The sequence below is a fragment of the Hermetia illucens genome, chromosome 5 (assembly GCF_905115235.1).
Source record: "Hermetia illucens chromosome 5, iHerIll2.2.curated.20191125, whole genome shotgun sequence".
In the NCBI taxonomy this organism is placed as follows: Eukaryota; Metazoa; Arthropoda; class Insecta; order Diptera; family Stratiomyidae; genus Hermetia; species Hermetia illucens.
Genome location: NC_051853.1, coordinates 48,871,373 through 48,894,991, shown reverse-complemented (window position 1 = coordinate 48,894,991; position 23,619 = coordinate 48,871,373). Strand labels below are relative to the sequence as shown.

Genomic DNA, 23,619 nt, shown 5'->3' with positions numbered 1-23,619 from the left:
AGTTGCCTTATCAACTACCGATTTGGCAACATACCCGTGCATGTGCACAGGGAAAAGCCGAGGAAAGATCGGAGGAGCCACCGGGTGAAAAACATACCGAGGTCCCCGAAGAAGTCTCGAAAGCCATAAAGGCGGAAAGGACTGGATCAACCAGGGAAGTAGACCTGTTGTCCAGTGAAGAGCAGAAGCTGGACGACCTAGACCTAGGACTAATAGGGCTTAGGGTGGACAGCAATGCGTAGGAAAGCGCCATGTCGGAGGAGGAGGACGACATTCCGACAGTGGAGAAGAGCTCCAAACAATAACGGAGCCAATGGCCAGCACTAAGATAGCCCAGATAAACCTCCACCATGCGAAAGCTGCATCTGCAGTGATTGCAAGAGCAAGTTCCAAGCAGAACATTGGAATAGTGCTGGCTCACGAGCCCTGGGTGTACCGGGGGCACATTCGCGATCTGCAAGGAGGAAGCATGCAGGTAATTTGGTACTTCTCTTGTGAAAAACCAAGAGCTTCCATAATTCTTAAACGTAATTTAAAATACATATGTCTTTCAGAGTTCTTAACCGGGAACCTTGTGGCTATCCAAGTCTCATTGGAAGCCGGAAGGGCACTCGAGAGGGAGTTGTGGCATCGGGATACTTCCCAGGAGACGAAATCCGGGCTCTACCGGAACAAGTCGCAAAACTGACGAAGTATTGCAAGAAAAGGGCGTTACCACTTCTTCTCGGCTGCGATGCCAACGCCCACCACGAAGTCTGGGGAAGCAGCGACATCAATCGTAGAGGTGGATACCTTCTTGAATTTATTCTTAGCAATAAGTTGGAAATATACAACGTAGGGAACACTCCAACATTTGTGACCAGCACCAGACAGGAGGTACTAGATATAACTCTAATAAATACCCTAATGAACGGAATGGTCAGGAATTGGAGAGTGTCGGATGAACCTTAAATGTCTGATTACAGGATAATCAGATTCGACATTGAGGGTAACTCCGAAATAGAAAGAATAATTAGGAATCCCAGGAGAACGGATTGGGAATCCTACGCAACGCACTTGAGCAACAACATCGCCCACCTTCATGGGGGTGACATCAGGAGCGAACTCGAACTAGAAACAGTGGTGGAAAACCTGTCCGGCTAAGGCAGTTAAGTAATCAAGGGATGTACCTTGGTGGAACAAGAACCTGGCCAGAATGAGGACAGAGGCAAGAAAACTCTTCAACCGGGCAAAACAAACCGAGGACTGGCAGAGGTACAAAAATGCACTGACTGAGTATAGCAACGCTATCAGGCGGACGTGGCATATCAGGTACCGCTACCATCTGGGCTCGAGGCGGCACCCTCCTTAGGATTCTTACCCAAGGCCGAAGGGACGGCTTTGTCTAGATTCGGTATTCAGGGATAACGTTTCTACCTTACGCCGAATGAGACGATGCCGGACTTTGGACGCACGCTTGATGCTTTAGAGGACGCTATCTTAAGCACAGATTGGCGGATCCTGCTCGGGGGTGATTTCAGTGCTAGGGCACTCGAATGGGGAATGCCTCACACAGCCAACAGAGGGAAAGGAATTTTCGAAATGGCGGCGAGAACAGGACTGGTAGCACGAGATGGATAAGACACATGAGTCCCTTATCAACTTGGGCATGCCGAAGCACCTGGTCCGTGTCGTTATTGACTTCGTAATCGATAGGCTTTTGTGCTGCGAATCAGAAGAAGGAATGAAATATAATTATACAAAAAGGCATGTGAAGTTCCACAAAGGTCCGTTCCTAGAGCCACCCACAGTATACTTGGTAATTGATCCATGTTTGGAAATGAAAAGAAAATAAGTAGATGCATTCAAGATCAATCTTTCGGATGCATCCCTTTCCGGCTGGGATAGAATGGGGAAATACACACAGGAAAACCATCTAGGTGACTTCGACGACACACATCTCGTCCATAACCGAAAGGTGCAGAACGAGATTCTATACTCCTTTGTCGCTCGATTTGCTGGTCCTGCATATAGTCTTCTTGGCACCAGCACTAACTCCTGGCCTTTCGATGATACAGAAAAGATAAAAGATCCCATTTATCAGGCATTCCTCGAACGACTGAAATAGCGTATCCCCCGCGTAAAAGTGTCTAGATGGCACAATAGTTAGATAGAATAGAGTAGGGGAAAGTCGCGATGCAAATCTCACTTGTGGCAGAAGGATTGACTGAATTTCAGTTACCAGTCGACTCAGCTGAGCCCAATATTGACCAGGGTCTGTGGAGGCGGTCCTATCTGCTTTCTTACAATAGTAATTAATGAAGAAGCGTCAAAAGGAGATCGGGGTATATTGGTCTGCGGGTACGTATGGCTTTTAAACTCACTAGTCGCTGGCATGCAGATTGAAGCCCTATTCTATACAGAAATATCTAGACCAATTTTTTTTCTTCACTGTCTGATAGCTTGAGATTCTTAGGAACTTCCTTATAGGTATGCGGTTTCATTTCCAGGTCAGTCCTGCCCAATGTTCTCTAGGCATGCCGACAAAAGTCAAATTATTTGAGAGGCTGACACTCAATCAACTCGTCTGCCACACTGGCGATCGCATGCAGGGGATTTATTTTTTTCCATTGAGGAGTATGCAGAAGGAGGATACATCTTTTTTCTTCAAGATTGGTTGTGTGAAGTATGAAATGAAATATTCCAATTAATAGTAGTTCAAGTAGAGTAAAAGATGGTTCTCTCTCATTCAAGGCTCAGATAATTTCGGAGTCTTTAGTGCTTCCATGATCTATACCCCGCACCACTGCTGACATTGGGGAAGATATCAAAATCGAGTAGCTTTTCCTAAATTGATACGGTACTAGCTTCCGAAATGTTTTTGTAACCTAGTAGGTTAGTGTCACTGCAGTTTGCGTGTACCAGTTCATTGACGTATTCTTCTGGCGGTCGAAGGGTCAAAAAGTACAGACCGCACCTAAAAATCATTACCTTAAATTATATAGAAAAAATTGAAATAATATACATACAAAGGATATATATAATTTTACTTCAAAATATTATAACAATATCACTATTATCTTTTTCGGTATATCAGACATTGCCAGGCCAAACTATGCTTTCCAACCATTCTAAGTAGAAAACGACTCGCGCGTAAACAGATGGAATTGAAGATGCACAGAAAATTCCAAACGACGTAATACCCAATACTCTGGAAAGTCCTGATTCTAACTGAATCTGTAAAGGACCACCAGAGTCTCCTTCGCAAGTATCTTTTTTAAGGTTTTTGTCAAAGGCGCACATTTGTCCGTTATTCAGTCCTTCAGGGAGACGACGTGTTTTTGGATAATCTTCATATTCTTTTCTGCAGCTTTCGAACCTCACTGTCGTCAAGTTAACTTTAAGAAGGAAATTTGATTTCTTTCGTGCTGAAATTAGACAAGTTATATTTAGTCAAGGGTTTAATTGAGTGTTTAGTTTTTATAATTTTCATTTATGGAACTTACTTTCAGTTGAGGTAGATCCCCAGCCAGTGGCTACAACTGGAAGCTCGTCATCCGTATCCATGGCGTCTGTATTCAAACATGCTGGATAAATTATACGAGTATCAAAACGCAGTGTCGTGTTCAGGCGAATCAGCGCAATGTCATGGTATGTTCGTGACGATTTGTATTCAGGATGCAAAATGATATCCTAAAAATTGGAAAGCGCAGAGGATTAATGTGCATAAACTTTCAAAATGTCCACATGCTTAAAAAAGAAATACAAAGTCTAGAAATTACCAAGTACTCCAAATAATTAGTTGAAGTGAATCAGGAATTATATGAGGCGCTAAGAATTTTAGAAGGGACCATTCGACTGAAAGAGGATCCAAAATCACTCGGTGTAGAGTATTTTTGGTCAGTCGCTTGCGTCCCCCAACGTAAAAAGGCAGATTTGATCCACCAAGTTTTCTAATTTCCAATATTTTTCGAAGTACTTTTTTTCAGATAGAACCTGTATGAGTTAAACCAGATAAACTAGGTTTTCTTTCTAACGTCATGCTTCCAGTTTACAGGTATCTGACCAGTATCTCAACATACTCTCCGACCAATATAATTTCAGGTCAAAGTAGTTTAATGATATAAGCAGCGATGACAGAATGCATTGTTACTGGACTCCGTTTTGAAATTCAATTTCTTCCGAGATTTCACTTCAATGATTTAATGAACTTCATCTCTGAAGAGTCTTCTTCTTTTTCTTCATCCTTTGTCCCATTTACAAGATGGGTCGGTTCGTCGTGATCGGTTTCGCCATTTGGTTCTATCAATTGCCTGATCTGGATGTAATCGCGAAGCCTTTAAATCCTCATCCAGCCTAATAACCCACCGTTATTTCCCGTCGCTTACCATCGACTTCGATGTTCAAACCAGCCATTGCAAGTGAATTTCCGTGAAATAGGTGACCATAACATCGAAGACGCCTCTCTCGTAGTTTTTCCACGATTGATACAACCCCATATCGATCGCGGAAATCCTCATTTCGGATGTGATTAAAACGTGTCACGCCAAAAGTCCCCCGCAATATCTTCGTCTCCATTACCGCAAGACGGCGTTTATTGTCTTTTATAGTGGCGAACACTCAGAACCATAGAGAGCGACAAGACGAACGACATTGCGGTAAATTTTCGATTTGAGACGTTAGATCATAAAAAGCACCAGTTGTGGAAGGCCACTTCATCCAGGTTCCGTTAGTGTGTGAAGGAATTTTATGACACAGTTCTCCATTGGCTGATAGCATTGACCCGAGGTATTTAAATCGCTCAGTTTTGAGCAGGTCATTGCCACTGACAGTGATGGTGGGGGGTCAGTCGCCAAAGATTCATCATTCATCATTCAATTTTCGGACAAGTTGCTCGAAATCATTTTTGCTCTCAGACGCTAGGAAAAAATCGCTTTCATAAAGCAGTGCACATGGCGCTGGTAATTGGATGTCCAGTGTGACAGTGTCCATAACAAGAACAAAAAGGAGTAATGAGAGGGCTCTTCCTTGATGAACACCAACAGAGACACGAAGCGGTTTTGATACACCCGCCACACTTCGAACTTTACTTTTCAAATCGTGGTAGACCAATTGAACCCAACGCACGAGTTCTTCTGGCACTAAGTCTTGTTATAGACCATGCCAGATAAGTTCGTATGCCATGTGCGTATTGCGTCAGTAGTTCTGCAGTTCTTGACGGTTTGATTTACAGTCATTTCAACGATTTCGCAAATACGGTTGTCAAGAATGCATTACAAAATCTGCATCTTCTTCAATCTGATCATTCTTCTTCCATATTGGAACTGTGGTACTTTCTTACTGGTCGGTACAGTGAACCTAAAAGAAAAAAATATTCGTTTTTCGGGGTGAAGGAATCGAGTAGCGTATCGGACATATTGTAATGATGTCACATTTTATTCCAGCCGCTCCTCACCAGATAACTTAATAATAATAATAATAATCGTTGGCGCAACAATCCATATTGGATCAGGGCCTTGAAGTGTGTTAGAGCACTTCATTCAAGACCGTAACGGTACACCACAGTACACTGTGGGAGGCAATGTGGTCAGCATTGCGCTCGCCCGAGATTATTACCCTGATTTGACTCAGGTACTCATTCACAGCTGAGTCGACTGGTGTCCGACATCCAATCACGATAACAAATTCCTCTGCCCCCAGCGAGATTTGAACCGCGACCTTCCGCTACGACAGCCCAGCGCTCTATCCACTTGAGCCATCCGGACACAAACCACCAGATAACTTCCCTATTTTTAAAAATAATAAAACTAAAACTAACTGCGAAATAGGGATTCTGTTATATGGCTAACGATTTCCCCATTACTCGTGAGAACAAAATCAAAAAAATCCCTTACCTGGCAAGAAACCCAGGTACTGGTGGTCGCTCAACAACATCAAAGTGGCTCCTCGCCTTTGAGCATTTTGGCGGTGACTACCTGGGACGCCTAGAAGGCGGACGACGAAGCTGTGGACACATAGCCTCAATGTATTTATTCTCCCTGCCTATTACTTGCCAAAGATTCCGAGCGGATTCAATGACGCATTCCTAACTCCTTTCCTGGAAATGACGCGTTTATAACTCGTTTCTCAGAATTGAATCATGTTGCAGAGCAGAACGTTGTCAATCAGTACCGAATGTTAATGAAAAGTAACAGAATTGTCCTTCCTACTACGCAAGAGATTTTCCATAAAATTTCGTTTTTGCTAGGTGTGGAGTCATCAATACTCCACTCAGCGTTTATAATTAAGGAACTTAGTAGTCAGGAGAAGGTTAGCAACTGGGAATACTGATTCAATTCATTATCAAGCTTTGACCACATTCCACGCCACAAGGAATATGCCAAGATTCTCCTCGACGCTAGGTCAAAGATCCCAAAACAAACTTTAGTACTTCAGCAACCAAAAACTTATTGCTACCGTTGATAAGGTGATCGTTTCACTGTCGAGATAACCGCGACAAATGTCCATAGTCTGTTTTATGTTGCAACTGTTACGGTTATTCGTCTCCACAATCAACACATTGAAGTGAATAGCAGAGGTATGTCTAGGAGGACTCCGCCGTTCTGAGTTTTTCGGCTCAACATAAAAGTGAAAAATTAAGAAAAGAGATTAATAATAATAATAATCGTTGGCGCAATAATCCAATAAGACCAGGGCCTTGAAGTGTAGAGCAATTCATTCAAGATCGTAACAGTGCACAACAGGATTACAGAACCCTATTGGTAGCAATGTGGTTAGCACTACGCTCGCCTGAGATTATTGCCCAGATTTGGCTCAGGTACTCATTCACAGCTGAGTCGACTGGTATCCGACGTCAAATCACGATGCAAATTCCACTGCCACCAGTGAGAGTTGAACCGCGAACTTCCGTACAGCAGGACACCTTATTCTTGATAAACCAAATCTCAACTTAGACCAAGCAGCATAGTTTTCATACTTTATGCGTTCATGTGAGCCTCTTCCTGAAATGACCGCTCCTGACAAACTGAAGATGATATTTAAAAAGCCTTTGTAAAGACAATGAAAATAAAAGGCGCCATCTGCTGATAAGATATACAACTTCTAGCTAAAAGGGATCAAAAACGCTGACACGGTATTGGCAAGTTATTTTAATCAGATGATGGCTAATCTCAAGTTAGTTCCAGCATTCTTCAGCAACGAGTTAACTTATCTCATCCCCAAGAAATAGGGTGCCTCTTGCCCTTCAAAATGACGAACGATTACTTGTCTTCCATTTGTCTACGAGGTATGTTGAAAAATTGCGTGGAGTTCACCAAAGCGACTCTCTAAGTTTTCCATTAAACCCGTTGTTCGTCTTTCGCATGAAAACAGATTCGAGTTCCAAGTCAACAACGACATGTTTTCGAAATGCGCATTGAGTCATTTAATGTATATTGACGGCATCAATTGTAAAAACGAAAAGGTTGTCAAAAGGTAAAATAGGTCTCAGAGCGAAATCGAGGTTCGGTACCCACAATGGAACATAAAATCTGGGAAACGCCTGCTGAACAAACACCTCCACGTGGTGATCGCCGGGAGTTTTTTCGTGATGAAAAACTGCGGACGGAGAAGGGTCAAGGCGGGTCTTTTCTGCCTAAAAGCGGGACAAATTGTACCAACTAGTCCTTCAGGTTAGAGGTTGCCAAAGCAACCCTTTACAGGAAACTACGTGTTACGTTTATCATAGCTTTACAAGAGATGCGCTGGACAGAGATCGGTTTCCTGGAGAAGAGCCACCACACCATATATTATGACGCCCATCCAGGTTGCCTAGTTACCCAAAAAATGATACCTGCTGTTATTGGCTTTGAAAATATAAATGAACGGCTATGCACTAGGCGCTTGTGAGGCAAAAATCGAAATATAAAACTATCCCCTACAGAGAAGACCGCAGAGTCGGAGAGGTAGTGAAAAGAAACTTGGAAGCTTGCTCCAGGTATGATATCAAAATCATACTTAATGTTTTCAACAGCCAAGTTCGCTCCTATAGCATGCGTTAGTAATGACAATGGACTGCGGATTATTCAACTAACAACGTCACTCAAAATAGTCGTTATAAGTATTTGGTTTGCGCGGAAAGCGGCCCACGAGCAAACGTGGAGCTCTCGAGGCAGGGCCACTTTCAACCAAATTAACCATGTAATCGAACGCTACTCTCTCAGCATTGATGAATGTCAAAGCATTTAAAAGGAAAAATATCGTCTGGAATCACTATTGTTGGTATGGTGCTCCGGTCCTCAATAACAACACCACTTCGAATCTCCTTTGAAACCAAGTGAGAGAGAGAGCAGTGGAATCATTCATAACGAAACCCTTTCCCCTATAAGGATGATGAACTGCTCAACAACCAAATTATCACGAGTCGGAGGTTCCGCCAACTGAAGAAGACGGATACTGAGCCGAGCTACTGAGCACGGAAGAAACCTAAGAATCATAAGTCGCCAGGAGTCGATGGAATTACAGTCGAACTCGTTAAATATGGAGGCGACCAACTACACCAAGCGTTTCATCAAATTTGGTTCAAAATTTGGAGGACGAATCAATGCCTGGCAATCAGGTATTTTCTGTTCAATTCATTAAAAGGAGGCATCACTGCACTAATTTTAGAGGTACCACTTCCCTGAGTATCATCTATAAGATATTTTGAGAAAGGATAGTCCTATATTCCCAGAAAGAACATTATCTGCCAATGTCAAAGAGGCAGCAACAGATCAGATTTTCTTCTTGCAGTAAACGATGTAATGCTGTCGGAACATGGCTGGAGTATCTCTTCGAAGACTTCAAGGTCGTCTATGATACCTTAGCCAGGGCAAAATTGCAAACAATCTTGGAGGAATTCAGTATCCCAACTAAATTGATAACATTGACTAGATTGCTCCTGATCAATGTCACTATCAACTACGGTCTAAGACAAGGGGATGCCCTAGCAGACATCTTTTGAAAGTCTGCCCTAGAAAACGTGATCCATCATGCTGTTGTAAAGCGGGAGACACTCTCCTCTTCAAGTCTATCCAACTGCTGCTGCTGACGACCCTGACGTAATGGAAAGAACATGCCGAAATGTAAAAGCTACCTTCATCCAGATCGGACAGACGCGAGATCCTTGGCTGCACATTAATGAAGCAAGACGAAATACATTGTGGTAACGTCAGAAAAAAACTAGGAAAACAACAAGATAAACAAGTCGGGAAACCGGAAGGTAGACGCTTCAGGTATGAAAGGTTTTGTGTATTTCTTTTATAAAGAGATTTGGGTGTGCATTTGTCCCATTAGCATGTAGCACGTAAAATATGCATATATTATGTGAAAATAGCCACTTTCAAGTGATGTTGACATTCATAGTCTTGAATTTGCAGAGGAGCGCAGATTTGACCTAGTATAACTTTGTTAGTAATAGTGCGATTTTCACCAAATTTGGCAGGATCATGCCCTATGCTGTTGCCTATATTGTTGCAAAATTTTGTGATTCTAGGGTGAACTTAAGGGGGGTTTTCCTGTCAATTACTAAAAATTGTAGTAATGTACTATTATTAACTTTATTTGAACAGGTATCGGTATGGAGGGCATTTCGGAGCCTAGGCACCATATAGTGACAGCCCCCTGATTTTTTTCAGATTTTTCGGTTGGGTAGTTTCTGAGAATGGTTTCGTTAAAAAAATGACCACTTTCAACCCCCCGCACCCCCACCTTTTCAACAAATGTCAAAACTAAGACTGGCTTCGAAAAGTACTAATAGAGACCTTTAATTTGATACCCCGCATGACTATATTTGATGAAAAAAAAATTTACACCCTCCCTTTGCATGTATGGGGACCCCCCCTTAAATTCGTCGTAAAAGGATGTAACTCACTATATGCGTGAGGGTTCACAGTTCCCACGTTTCTACCAAATTTGGTGCCAGTCGCTACAACCGTCTCCAAGAAAAATGCGTGTGACGGACAGACAGACAGACAGACAGACAGACGGACAGACAGACAGACAGTAAACCGATTTTAATAAGGTTTTGTTTTACAAACAAAACCTTAAAAAGCACTGATCATCATCATCAACATGAAGATAGCAGAATACCGTTGAAAATTGTTACTTTCAAGTGTGGAAAATCACAACCGATATCGAAATCCGGGTAGGGTTATTGGCAGCAAACAAGTCGGGAAACCGGAAGCTGGACGCTTCAGGTACGAAAGGTTTTGTGTATTTCTTAGTACGTAGCACATAATATAGGCATTATATTATGTGAGAATATCCACTTTCGGCTGATATTGACATTCATAGTCTTGAATTTGCAAAGAAGCGACAACTTTGACGTATTATAACTTTGTTAGTAATAGTGCGATTTCCACCAAACTTGGTAAGATCATGCTCTATGTTTTATCCTATGTTGTTTCGTAGTCCTAGCATGAACTTAAGGGGGTCTTGCAGCGAATTACTAAAAATTATAGTAATATACTATTATTAACTTTATTTGTGCAGATATCAGTGTGGAAGGTATTTCGGAGCCCAGGCACCATATAGTGGCAGCCTCTTGATTTTTTTCAGATTTTTCCGTTGGGTAGTTTCTGAGAATGGCCCCCGTAAAGGAATGGTCACTTTCAACCCCCCGCCCTCCCCACCTTTTCAACAAATGTCAAAACTAAGACCGGCTTCGAAAAGTACTAACCGAGACCTTTAATTTGATACCCCACATGACTATATTTGATGAAAAAAAAATTTACACCCCCCTTTTGCATGTATGGGGACCCCCCCTTAAATTCATCATTAAAGGATGTAACTCACTGTATGCGTGAGCGTTCACAGTTCCCAGCTTTCCACCAAATTTGGTGTCAATCACTGCAACTGTCTCCGAGAAAAATGCGTGTGACGGACAGACAGACAGACAGTAAACCGATTTTAATAAGGTTTTGTGTTTACACAAAACCTTAAAAAACTGTTTCACTCGAAGCGCCTCATCATACGGTGAAAACACTTATGGTACAAAATGGTCTTGCCAGTCTTAATGTATTATTCGGAGGCTTATGTTCATAGCAAGAAAAATTGCGAACCCTCAGCGGCGTTGAGAGGAGATTCCCCGAACGACGAAATTTATGAAGGATACCACGACCATCTGGCTGTGGATAAAATCCAGCTCAATAGATTGCGGCGAGTAGGTCACTTAATCCGTATTAGTGACGTTGATCCAGCCCAGAAAGCCTATAAGAGCAATATGTGTGGTAGAAAAAAGAGATACGATAGATCTTGCCTCGGTGGAGCGAGAACTCCAAATAGCTAAATTGCTTGATATCTACATTGAGAACATGGATTGGGACAACGGTATATTGCAAGCAACAACAGCTACTATAGCAAACTCTAAGTTTCTGGGGAAATTTGGATCTTTTCCTGAAAACAAAGCTTTCCGAGGAAAATGATGTTATGACTATCAATATCTTCGGTGCAATACATCAACCTACCATGATGGCAGATAATAAGTTGTTTTCTTTGAACTGAAACATAAAATGGGGTCCCATGCCGACTGTAATTGTAACAGTCCAGCAGAAGATCGATTTGTGACAAGGGAAACCCGGAAAACAACATGTGGAAAGCGAAACCTATTCACGGAGGACAAAAAAATTTATTATTGCCACTGTATTATTTTCCGAGACAGAAGTCGTCAGGATCCTTTGCTCCTAATGAATAATTATAAACGGTACATCCTTCATGGCCCTTTAATTAGAAACTCTAGCTGTCAGTTATGGAACCGTGAATAGCAGCACAAGATATCTCCGTGCAGGAATCTAAGCAATACCGGATACATCTGCTGTTATAACTTCGACTGCAAGATTCTCCATCAAAACCATGATATATCCACGTTATGAATATACTGTCTAAGGAATCTTGGAGTATGACTGTGTCAAGTTAATATGAGACCACACTATTACTGCTGACCACAGTATTGATCCCAATGAGACTGATATAGTTCTAATTTGCACAGATGACCGAGCATGCTTCATAGTCGATGTAGCTGTACATTTATACCGGGACACTGCTGAAAAATAGCTAGCAAAGATCCGGTACCCGGGACCCCGTGACAGACTATATGAAACAAACTTGGAGACTACAGTGGACCTAATTAGTCCTGATTATAATTTCAACGGCGGTGTTAGTCCCAACAGATTTACGCTGAAGGTCCTCGATCGATCGAGGCAAAAATCTGTCATCCGAGCAACTTAAGTTCTAGTCTGAAGACTCCTGTTCGGCTACAAAATGACCTAGCAGGCATTCTATTCAATTTATAATAGACACTGTCCAAAATTTGTCAGCTAATTGTTTCTAAAAATGTTAACCATCGCGTCACCGCTTAAGGTGTTTAGGATAATCGAGGTAGCAATACATTTTTGTATGGTCGCACACACTTTGCACCCATCATTGCTGTGATGCGACCCTTTGGATGTTGCATTTAGTCCACCCTTAGGTTAGTCAACCATCGGACCGATTAGACAGAGAGAAGGGGGGGGGGGGGGGAGTGGGCTTTCTTGCTTATTTCCTTAGCACAAAGTTTATATTTTACAGTTGGGATCTATCCCACTCAATCTGCGTTCATCAATATCCTAGACATACTGCCACTCCCATTACGCTTCAATTCACACTACTTACCTCTATTCCAACGTCAAGCATTTCATCCGTAGTTTCAACCACAGAGATAGTCCCTAATCGAATTATTGAAGGCCATCTTTCTCGACGATTAACGCAGTGAGCGGCTGTGAGCACATATCGGTCCGAAATCAGGGATCCTCCACAATCAAACTGATAAGCATTTTCACCTCCCGCTTCTCCAAGGTATCCGAGGGCAGCCTGAAAAGTGGAAAAATGAATTAATTTTTTTAGGCGAAAGTACATAACTAACGAAGGGTATAATGTACTCCTCACCATGTGGGGGAATTCCCCTAATTCAGCCGGTATTCCATCCAAAATTTGAAACTCGGGAGATTTAGGAATTTTGACGAATTCGTCTACATATTGGGCACAAACTGTAATTTCAGGACAAGAAAAATGAGTTTTAGTTTTTAATAGTATCTTTGAAGCTATTATCTAATATAAATATCTATGTTTGCTTGAAAAATAGTTGGTTTTCCGAGTTCATCGACAAACAAGAAGAAGTCATAAGAGCGTTATTACAAAAATGGTTACTAAGTTGTTGTTATAATTCTTTCCAGAAGGTGCACCTCGACCTCTCCCCAAAGAATTAATTACTTCTCGCGCAGCATTCGACCTGGTGGTAAGACTATTAGGATTTAATATAAAATTCCCTGTCCTACTGCCTTTCCGTTTATTTTACTATAGGTTGTCCACTAACAAACTGGGAAAAATGAGACGAGGAGCGCATCAAGTGGAATTTGCTATACAAATGCGAAATAGGAGGGAGACAAAAACCGGTCAGTAACTTCGGCGTAAGCCAGCAGAAGAAGGAGTAATTTTCGTTTTAATATCGAAAAAGTCCTATCATCCATTTGATCGCAAATCGGACCCTATTGGACAGAAACACACTCGCACATGCTCCCAACGCAGAGGTGAGGCTGCGTTGAAGGAGTTGTCTCTGCACTGGACGAAACCACAAGACGTTTATTTTTATAAATTTGGGTTCTAGCCCGGTCCGTCGTCTAATTGGTCCGGTCCGCCATCAAGTGAATGGTAAATTCAGGATTCTCTCAAGCCATTAAACAAAATTTAAACCAAAAGATACTTTACAAGGTCAACTTCAAGGAGGCGAATTTGAATAGGGTATTTGGCAGCATCAATGGCGAGTTGAGCGGGTTTGATGATAGCGGGAAAAGGCTATATACTCGCATGGGAATTGAGACTATGGTCCATTGAATTCAAGAATGGGATGAAAAGCATCGACGTGGACGTACGGATATACATCAGAAAATTTCTTTAACAACAGTTGGAGAGGACAAAAACAAAGGCGCGATTGAACTGGTTCGTGGTTATGTTGAACGGCAAGAGAGAGTAAGTGCTCATGAATGTGGGCAAAAGTAGAGAGGGGTGAGAATAATATAAGTAACAAGTGAAAAGGCGGGTTGATTGGGCTAATCGAAAGCGGGCAGGATGAAATCCTTACTAACTATGGAAAGAAAACAAGTCGGCGAACCGGAAGCTTCAGGTATGAAAGGTTTTGTGTATTTCTTATATAAGGGCATTTGAGTGTGTATTTACTCCATTAGTACGTAGCGCGTAATGTATGGATATATTATGTGAGAATATCCATTGACATGCAAAGTCTTGAATTTGCAAAAAGCGACAAATTTGACCTATTAGAACTTTGTTAGTAATAGTGCGATTGCGTCCAAACTTGGTAGAATCGTGGCCTTTACTGTGGCCTACATTTCTGCTATTATTTACTCTATTTGAACAGATATCGGCATGTATTTCGAAGGCTAGGCATCATATAGTGACAGCGTCTTCATTTTTTTCAGATATTTCGTTTGGGTAGTTTCTGAGAATGGGTCCGTTAAAGAAATGATCACTTTCGACCCCTCACACTCCCCATCTTTCCAGCAAATGTCAAAACTAAGACCGGCTTCGGAAAGTGCCGACCTTCCATTTGATACCCCACATGACTATATTTGATCAAAAAAAATTACACTCCCCTTTTGCATGTAAAAGAACCCCCCCCGCCCCTAAGTTCGATATAGAATTATGTAACTCACTGTATGCGTGAGCGTTCACAGTTGCCACCTTTCCATCAAATTTGGTGTGAATCACTACAACTCCCCAGATAAAGGGGAACGCAGATAACACAAGTAAGCTTTGGACGTCTACACCATACCTGCGGTAACTGAGGAGGAACTTGCGCAAATTTGCCGGAGCATTGGTTATAACAAAGCACCCGGTCGGAATGCTGTTCCCAATAGATCTCTAGAACTCTCTGTTCAGACCAGGCCCGACCGGTTTATCAGCGTATTTGAAACATGCATGGTAGAAGGAGTTTTCCCCGACCGGTGGAAGAGGCAAAAACTAGTTTTGCCCGCGAAGCCGAACAAGCACGCAGGACATCCATCATCATTCCGCCCGACTTGCTTCATCGACACGGTATGAAAGATGTTCGAAAGGACCGTCTACTATAGACTGTTCCTTATCATTGAATATAAAGATGGACTATCGGAGAGACAATTTGGATTTAGACAAGCATACTCAACGATCGACGGTGTAGACATTGTTTTGAAGCCGGCTCGAGACGCAATGTCGTCTAATAAATGCTGTGCCTTAGTGACTTTGGACGTCAAAAATGCGTTCAATTCGGCTAGCTAGGAGTGGATAAAAAGCTCATTGGCTAAAGTGGGTGTCCGTAGGTATTTGATTAAGCTCCTCGAAAGTTACCTCTCAGAGAGGACACTTTGGCACGATACGGATGAGGGATCCAAGTAGTATACCGTCACGGCAGGATTACCACAGGGCTCAGAGTTGGGTCCTCTCCTGTAGAACGTGATGTACAATGGGCTCCTTGTCCTTTCCGTGCCAAAGGAGGCCACGGTAATCAGTTTCACAGATGATCTAGCTCGTCGTCGAAACAACAGAATACGTTGAAGTGTGCGCTAACGAAACCATTAGTGCCATAAAAGCGTGGCTCGAGATGGTTAAGTTTGACACTGCGGAACAAAAGCCGGAAGCAGTCTTGATTACCAACCGTAAGAAGAGGAATACGGTTAATATTCGTGTTAGTGGTCACATCTTCACTTCGAAACCTGTTATCAAATTCTTGTGAGAAAACGGCAAATACCAATGTACCATTAGCGCGGATGGTGCCTAACATTGGAGGCGTAAGATACAGTCGCAGATTACTTGTGGCCGGAGTGGTTCGCTCCACACTATTATACGCGGCACCAGTTTGGGAAGAAGCACTAGCGTGTGAGAGTAATCGGAGGAGGGTAAATATGACTGACCGCAATATCAGGCGATACAGCGTGTGTTATTGCGGGAATGATAGAGATAGACATTCTGGCAAGTGAGACACGCTGCCTGTACGGGAAAAGCAAAATGAATCCACCTGAAAAGAGTGCAGAATACCGCAAGGCGGCAAGGCGAGAGTCGCTAGAAAAGTGGCAACAAAGGTGGGGTGACTCGCAGAGATGTCGCTGGACCCACACTTTGATTCCCCGTATTGAGGAGTGGATCTAGCGACGGCACGGCGAGATTAACTACCACCTGAAGTAATTCCTGTCAGGTCATGATGGTTGCAGGAAGTATCTACACCAATTTAGGCTGGGTGATTCTCCCTTTTGTCCTGAATGTGGTTGCACACAGACCCGAAGCATGTTATGTTCCATTGTCCACGATTTTACTCAGAGAGGAGGAAGATTTCGACCTCCATCCAGAAAAAAAAGACAGACGGACAGACAGTAAACCGATTTGGATAAGATTTTGTTTTACACAAAACCTTAAATAAAAAGGAGTATAACATTCAGGACTTCAATTGTCAGTCAAGTAATTCTTCGTATATGGAGCATGGAACTTTAAGAAGTTCACAATTTAATATTTTGTCATCCAACCAGGTTCCATCATTACATATAACATGGTGGGCTACAGGGCTATAGAGAGAAAATCCGGGCCCGGTATGAAAATTATAGATGAACTGGGGCCCGGGTTGAAAGCTATGCAAGTCAGGAGTAAATATTACGCGGCTCTAATATATATTTTTTCCATAGAAATTCCTACTTCGCGCCCCCCTTTTCCACTCCCCCCTCGGTAGGCCTGGATGACCAGATAAATGAAAGTTGAACAGCTTGGTTTTCAGGTGTCTCATATTTTGGTAGAAAAACCTAAAGCTTAAAAAAGATTCATTAATATGGGATAGAGCGGTAGACGGTGCTGAAATCTTCCAGCGACGTACTCCATTGTTGATTTTTACGGTCAAAAAAAAAATGATAGTGGTGATAGTCAGTATCTCCTTTAGTTTCCAGATGACGAGCAGAATGGCGTTGAGATTATGAAACAGCTTGGTATCCAGAACAACCTCAATACTACAAGGAACGTCCAGAAAGTAAGTGTACTGGAGCTCTTACAACCATATGGAATATTTTTTCTACATATTTACATGTAGACTCCTATCTTTAAAAATGACACAAATTGAAAGTTGGTATGTTGAAAACTCTTGACCCAGAAGCGTCTCTTATGTCAATTCAATTTCATGCCAAATCCTCCGAAAAATCCGCGCCATCATTTACTACTTCGTTGTGAGACTTTTAATGAAGTTAAAATTGTTTATGGGGGTTGCCTATCACAAGTCTAAAACCAAAAGAGAGTCTCAGCACTGGCGTCACATCTTCTTATCCTTCCTCCTAGGGACAGCGTGTCCGAAGTGGTTTCAAGGTGGTATTCACTCTCCTATTTAGATCTGCAAATACGAAAAAGGTAGGAGACAAGAATCGCAGCCGAAGAAGAAGCAATTTTTGTTTTAGTATTGAGGGAGTCCGAATCCGGCTTACTACGGACTTTAGGACTTTATTCAAGTCAAAAATCCAACGAGTTAAAACAGTTAAGTATTAGGGAGAATGTTGCAGGAATACGATGGATGTAATTTGGAGTTCTCATCAGTCTAAAGCTACTACTACAAACAGAAAAACTGCACAGATCCAAAGGCTCAGTCGGCGAAGTATTACTAAAACGATGTAAACTAATCCGTTCGCGGCAGTAGAAACTATTATAAATTCATCCCCATCTCCCCGATTCACTTGGAGATACACCAAGGAACAGCGGACAAGGCGTTATCAGCAATGAGTGGTAATAACATATCAAGTTATTTAGTGCCAAGAAGACATTAGTTGCTACTTTAACTCGGTCGACTGAACGAAGGGTTCCTGAGGTGAGTGCCAGAATACTCGAAAATGTTTAGTAATGAAGTGGCTGACAGTTTGGCTTACCAAGAGCCTGTTTGTACAATGGCGGAATTAAAGCTGGCTTTTGACGTTAAGTTCCTCATTAAATCTGCTCTGAAGAGTGAAGTCGCAAGCAGCATAGAGTCGAATGGAGAAGTTTGATCTCATGATCGCAAATGAAAATATTTATGAAGGAACTCAATACACACTCCAAGTCTTCCCTGCTTGTCATGAGAGGCAACTAAAAAGGATAGAAATTTATGAGTTAGCAAACGGCAAACCTTTAAAGTTTATTGCTACTGATGACGGGTTGCTTCTGATGGCTATTGATCTGGGAGTTGATTTCTGACAGACTTCTAACTGTAAGATTCCAACCTAGGTTAAGGAGCATCACAATTGTACACTGCTACGCACCAACGGAGAATTCCGCTGTAGTGGAGAAAAATGCTTTCTACGAGCAATTACACGCAGTTCAGAGAAGGCTTCCTGAAGGTGACATTTTGATCATGGTGGGTGATCTGAATGCAAAGGTGGGCTCTGATAATGGTGGGAGGTTTGTGGATCTCTGTAGCTACCACCACTTCTCGCAGGGTTGGGGAGCTGCGACTCCCTAAGTTCAACATCGACCGCTTGTATGATCCAACTGTCGCTCGACAATGGAAGAGCTACATTGCTGATCGGACGGAAGATATACTGAGTAACCCGCCTAAGAATATGGGTGAGCATTGGGCCGCCATCAAAAATGCTCTTTTTTGGGTGATACACCGGTCGTCGACCACGTCCCGAAAGTGTGTCTTAGATCTGGCTGACTGCAGAATCGTGAAAGCGTATCGATTAATGGAAGGGGTTGAAAACTCCATTGACTGCTGCGAGTGATAGCAGGCGTGACGCGATCGAACTTCGATACTGAGCGAAATCCCGAGAAGTTTAGCGTAGTGTACGCCGTAACCAGAAAGAATTTGCTATTGCGCTGATCAGCGAAGCGGAAGATGCCGCAGAACGTAGTGATTTCAGAAATGTATACCGTATCACGAAAGAACTTGCATATGGTCGCAAAATCTGTCGATATTCCTGTGAAGGATGTTAACCGTCGGATGTCAGACTCATCCAGCAACTAAAGAAATGGAAAGAAATCATCACCACGATTCTTAGATTAGATTTTCGGTGCACCTACTCTTCATCGATTTTGAGAAAGCTTTCAATAGCGTGAACAGGGAGTGTATCTGGAGTACTTTACGTAGGAGGTATATTCCGCAGAAACTAATAGACATTATCAAAGGGACATAGGATGGCGCAAAATATCACGTGCTGCACCATCGTCTAAAGCGAAGTCCGCCAGAGTTGCATCCTGCCACCGATATTATTTCTTCTTGTTATCAGTGACGTTCCTCATGCTGTCTTGTCCGGAGTACGTGAAGGAATTCAGTGGACGAAAACATATCTCCTCGAACACCACGACTGCGCTCATGATACCTGTTTGGTTTCTTACCGGGTTATGTACCTTATCCCAATCCCATATTGAAGATAAACACCAACAAAACCAAGGCTCTCAGCCTAACGGGTCATCACTCTCCCTATCTGAATTAATGGGCAGGGCATCGAAGGCGTCGATCAATTTGTATATCTAAGACGCGTGTTTTCAGGCGATAGCGGCACCGAACTAGGAATTCCTCTAATGTCGGAAATGCATGTGGAAGTGGAGGATGAACAAATTTTTCAATTGAAATCTGTTCGACGTATTCCCCCCATCTATCCTTCGCGGCTCGACGGTCGGTAAGCAAACTACCGTTCTTGTCATTAACGCAACAAAAGTGTTCGATAGCCGTTAGTATCGGTTTTTGACAAGTCTATGCATATCTCTCTCGCCATCCCGAGTGTCCAGTTATCGTAAAGTTTTTTGTAATTTACCGCTCGGGTGTCGAGTGACAACAACCGCTTCCTTTGCTTCCCGGTTGGTATTCTTATAAATTTGCCAATCGGCATTATCGGCAATATCATTGCCCAGAAACTGGTGGTAGAGGGGTTTCTTTTCACGGACCTTCATTTGAACATCGTCATTTCAAACATAAGTATCTCGGTTGATGAACCGCTTACTTGGTTTGGTGACCCCGAGAGTTACATAGGCCACTTTGTGAATCGTTTCTTTATTGTGGTTCCATTATTCTTCTACATTTGTAGTGGTTGGTAATCTCGTAAATGAGATAATTTCTACTTTCTTTTCGCGAAATCGCCCCCATTTAATGCGCGAGAGGCCAGTGCGTTCCTGTTCTTGACGGTTTGATTCGCAAGATGGCAATCAACGGGAGTTTTGAAGTGCGATGGTCTCATAGGGAATGACGGGGTAAAATGACAATATAGTCGATTAGCGTTTTACTGTTCCCACTATAAAATGTGGGAGGAGGAGACAATCGCTAGATGAACCTTAAATTCATGAGGTCATTGGTGTCCCAAAAATCGCCTATATTTTTGCCACTCTCATGGCACCTGTTACCGTCTGTCTTTTCACCCACATGACCATTATGGTCGCCGACAATGATGATATAGTCATCAGCAGGCACGTTGGAGGTCTTTGCAACGAGAATTTACCAGGAGACATCTTTCTCGGCATCACATCGACCTGCCTGAGCGCAGATATCAATGCGCCTTTTCCGAAGGGCTCTTGCAGGGTCTGTCCTACCGCGCCGACTGAGGTGAACGCTCTAGCATTTTTCCGAGGCTTAGGATTTGCTTGGTCGACCTGTCGCGGGAATGATTTGAGCGAGGTATTAATCATTTTTCTGCGCAAAGGAATAGTAATACAGAAGCTCCGTTTAAGTATTTTGAGTAGTCGAATTTGCCTTTCTAAAGTATATTGCGGCTACTTGGGGTGAGTTTCTAAACAGCATTGGATAAGCCTTCTGCCCACCACTCTGATACACCGGCCTATAGTTGATGCAGATCTTCATCAGCTTAAGTTAAGTTGAAGCTATTCTTTCATCGCGAAATTAAAACGGATAGTTGTTAGGGTTATTGTCTCCCCTTTACCGGTGTAGCACTAAACATAGCATACCAATAGAATCGGGAAATATCATAAAAATACATACGTAATTACGTTTTACCTTTATCTGCTTTTCGTCCACCAGCTCGGCTTACTGGCGAGGGCCGAACGGTAACTGGATCCCTTGGAATTGGAGAAGGAGATAACACATTATTGTCTTCAGGACTGTATATAAACATGGAAGATGCATGAAAGGAGACCAAGTATTAGTTTTAGCTTTCATAGACATAAAAAGTGAATTCTGTTAAAACCACCACCTTTTATTAGGTCCCGGAAAGTTTTGGAATGTTGATGGAGTTGTTGATGTTGTCGATGTTAATGTGCTTGGCGTTGATAAACGAGAAGCCTCGAGCAAAACGTTAGCCATCCATGGATCTAGGACCGATGAAGAAAATGGAGATGATGGATTAGTAAGAGGATTATTGAGAGGATTGACGGCAGTTGTGGTTGGACGATTTGTGGTTGTTGTTGTTTCCCTGGCATATATAGAAAATAAGTCCGAATCTGGGAAAACGATGGTATTTGCAGTATCGAAATTTAGGTTTTCCCTTCGTTGCGTGGTTGTTTTAGTTGGCCGTGTAGTTGTCCGTCGCGTGCTAGGAGTTGGCACTGTAATGACTCCATTGACATTCTCCCATGGACTCGCTAATGGATTCCAAGGCTGTGGTGCTAGATGAATGGGAGGAGCTCCTCTGCTCCTAGGTGTAGTTTGTACTCTCCACGGTTCTGACGGAACGGTTTGACGCCAGTTAAATCCACTCCAAAACGGACTCCTGCGTTCATTAGGTGGCAGTCGCGGATTTGGTTTAAGATCATTTTCTCGCGGATTAGGAAAATTATTGAAATTTTGTTCAAATGATGGTTCCGGTTGTACAGAAGTTAACTTCGATGGTCTGTTGGCAGGGAGCCACTTTGGTGTAGGATCGGTTACTTTTAAATCCCGTATCCACGCTGTTGGACGCTTTGTAGTTCTTTTGTCATTTGCAAATATCACGGCTGGGTCGAAAGACACAGGGCTTTTTCCGACGACTTTTGTTAAATCTATAAATTCAGCGTCGTTAGTAATGTGAATATTCCCCACCGTAACCTCTTTTTCTAGATTCAATGTAGACGAAGGTATGTTTGAAGCGGAGTTAAGAGGAACAGATACCACACTCTCTCTAGTAGACTCAGCTGGCTTTCTAGGTGGTTAAATGAAAGATAGATAACAGGAATAGATAGAAGTTTTAAAAATTGCTTTAAAATTGATTTGGAAATATACTAACAAACTTTACAATCAATTTCCATTTGAATTAAATGGGTTAGTAAAATAGCGTTTGTTAAAGTTAGTTTTTCTAGACAACTTTCCACAAAGCTTTGCAGTCAATACGATATTCATTTATCTACGGTAAAGTGCTATCTCAGGTTACAGTTTTTAGTCAATCGCATGAATGTTAATGTGTTTTTACATAAAAACCTCAGCAGCAACACTCAACAACAGAGGAATCAAAGTTAATTTTCATTCTTTCAACGTTTGGGAAAACTAAGTTCATGCTTTCTAACATTTAACCTTCGAATCACTAATTCTTCATTCACATTTAACTCGGAGATTCATTCTGCATTGATGAATTTTAATCAGCGGTCAAGGAATACCATAATGAGCCCAACTGACCGACGTGATATTCATTCAGATGGGAGTTTGATGAACTTCGATTTGACGCCAAGAAACATAATTTATTAGATAAATACGTATTGGTGAAGTCACAAAACAATTCCGGGACGACCCACTTATTCAGATTTGATGGAGCCAATAAAAGCTTTGGTGGTTGCAGCAAACTTATGCTCGGATCAAAACATGTTCATATGAGTTTTGCGGATCACTTGGCAAGAAATGAAATGTTTTCAGTACAGACCAGCCTGTTATGTACAGGCTTAAATTTTATAGAAGGTATTTTCACCCCCAAAAGATAGGGGAATGCAAACTAAACCTTACCTATTAGAACCTTATCTTCTACCTACCAGGAACAGCGATGATGTGGATCCCAGCCTAGAGAAAGGCACTGAGGGAGAAGACGAAGTTCCTTGGGAATACGGGCGTGGGCGTTACTGTATCACCAGGTGTGTCTAGAGAAATCGGAAAAGAGAGCGGTACCGGAGTAGGGTATCCCCATCGTTCAATGAGCTCAGGAGAAGTGAGGCAATTGACCTAACAATCAGTACTTCAAAGATGCTAGTGTTGATTAGAAACTGACGGATATCAGATGAAGTCTCACTGCGAGCCCAGCGTTACATAAAATTTAGTCTGACTATTACGAGTGAGTTGTCCGGATAGCTGAGTGGTTAGAGCGCAAGGCTGTTGTACGGAAGTTCGCGGTTCAAATCTCGCTGGTGGCAGTGGGATTTGTATCGTGATTTGACGTCGGACACCAGTCGACTCAGCTGTGAATGAGTACCTGAGTCAAATCAGGGTAATAATCTCGGTCGAGTGCAATGCTGACCACATTGCCTCCTAGTGTACCGTTACGGTCTTGAATGAAGTGCTCTAACACACTTCAAGGCCCTGATCCAACATGGATTGTTGCGCCAACGATTATTATTATTATTACGAGTGAGTAAACTGTAACTCATATGCTAAAAACACAGAATGAATTTCTTTGCAAGAAAGTGCAGCTCCCTAGGAATCGGTTAGTTAAAGAAGCTCTGAATTGCGCACTTTTAGATTACTATGAACAGGTTTTT

General features: G+C 42.4%; 1 protein-coding gene across 1 annotated transcript in view; it reads right to left on the bottom strand.

The window, feature by feature from the left end:
- Positions 1–3,005: 3,005 nt before the first annotated feature.
- Positions 3,006–23,619, bottom strand: part of LOC119658084 (serine protease Hayan-like) — an 82,726-nt gene continuing 62,112 nt past the window's right edge. Inside the window, exons 10-15 of the mRNA XM_038065347.1 lie at positions 21,159–22,082; positions 20,963–21,066; positions 12,919–13,019; positions 12,646–12,843; positions 3,486–3,672; positions 3,006–3,407 (exon numbers count right to left, since the gene is read on the bottom strand). Of these exons, the coding sequence (XP_037921275.1) occupies positions 3,073–3,407; positions 3,486–3,672; positions 12,646–12,843; positions 12,919–13,019; positions 20,963–21,066; positions 21,159–22,082 (1,849 nt within the window). The 3' untranslated portion in view covers positions 3,006–3,072. The remainder of the gene's footprint in view (positions 3,408–3,485; positions 3,673–12,645; positions 12,844–12,918; positions 13,020–20,962; positions 21,067–21,158; positions 22,083–23,619) is intronic.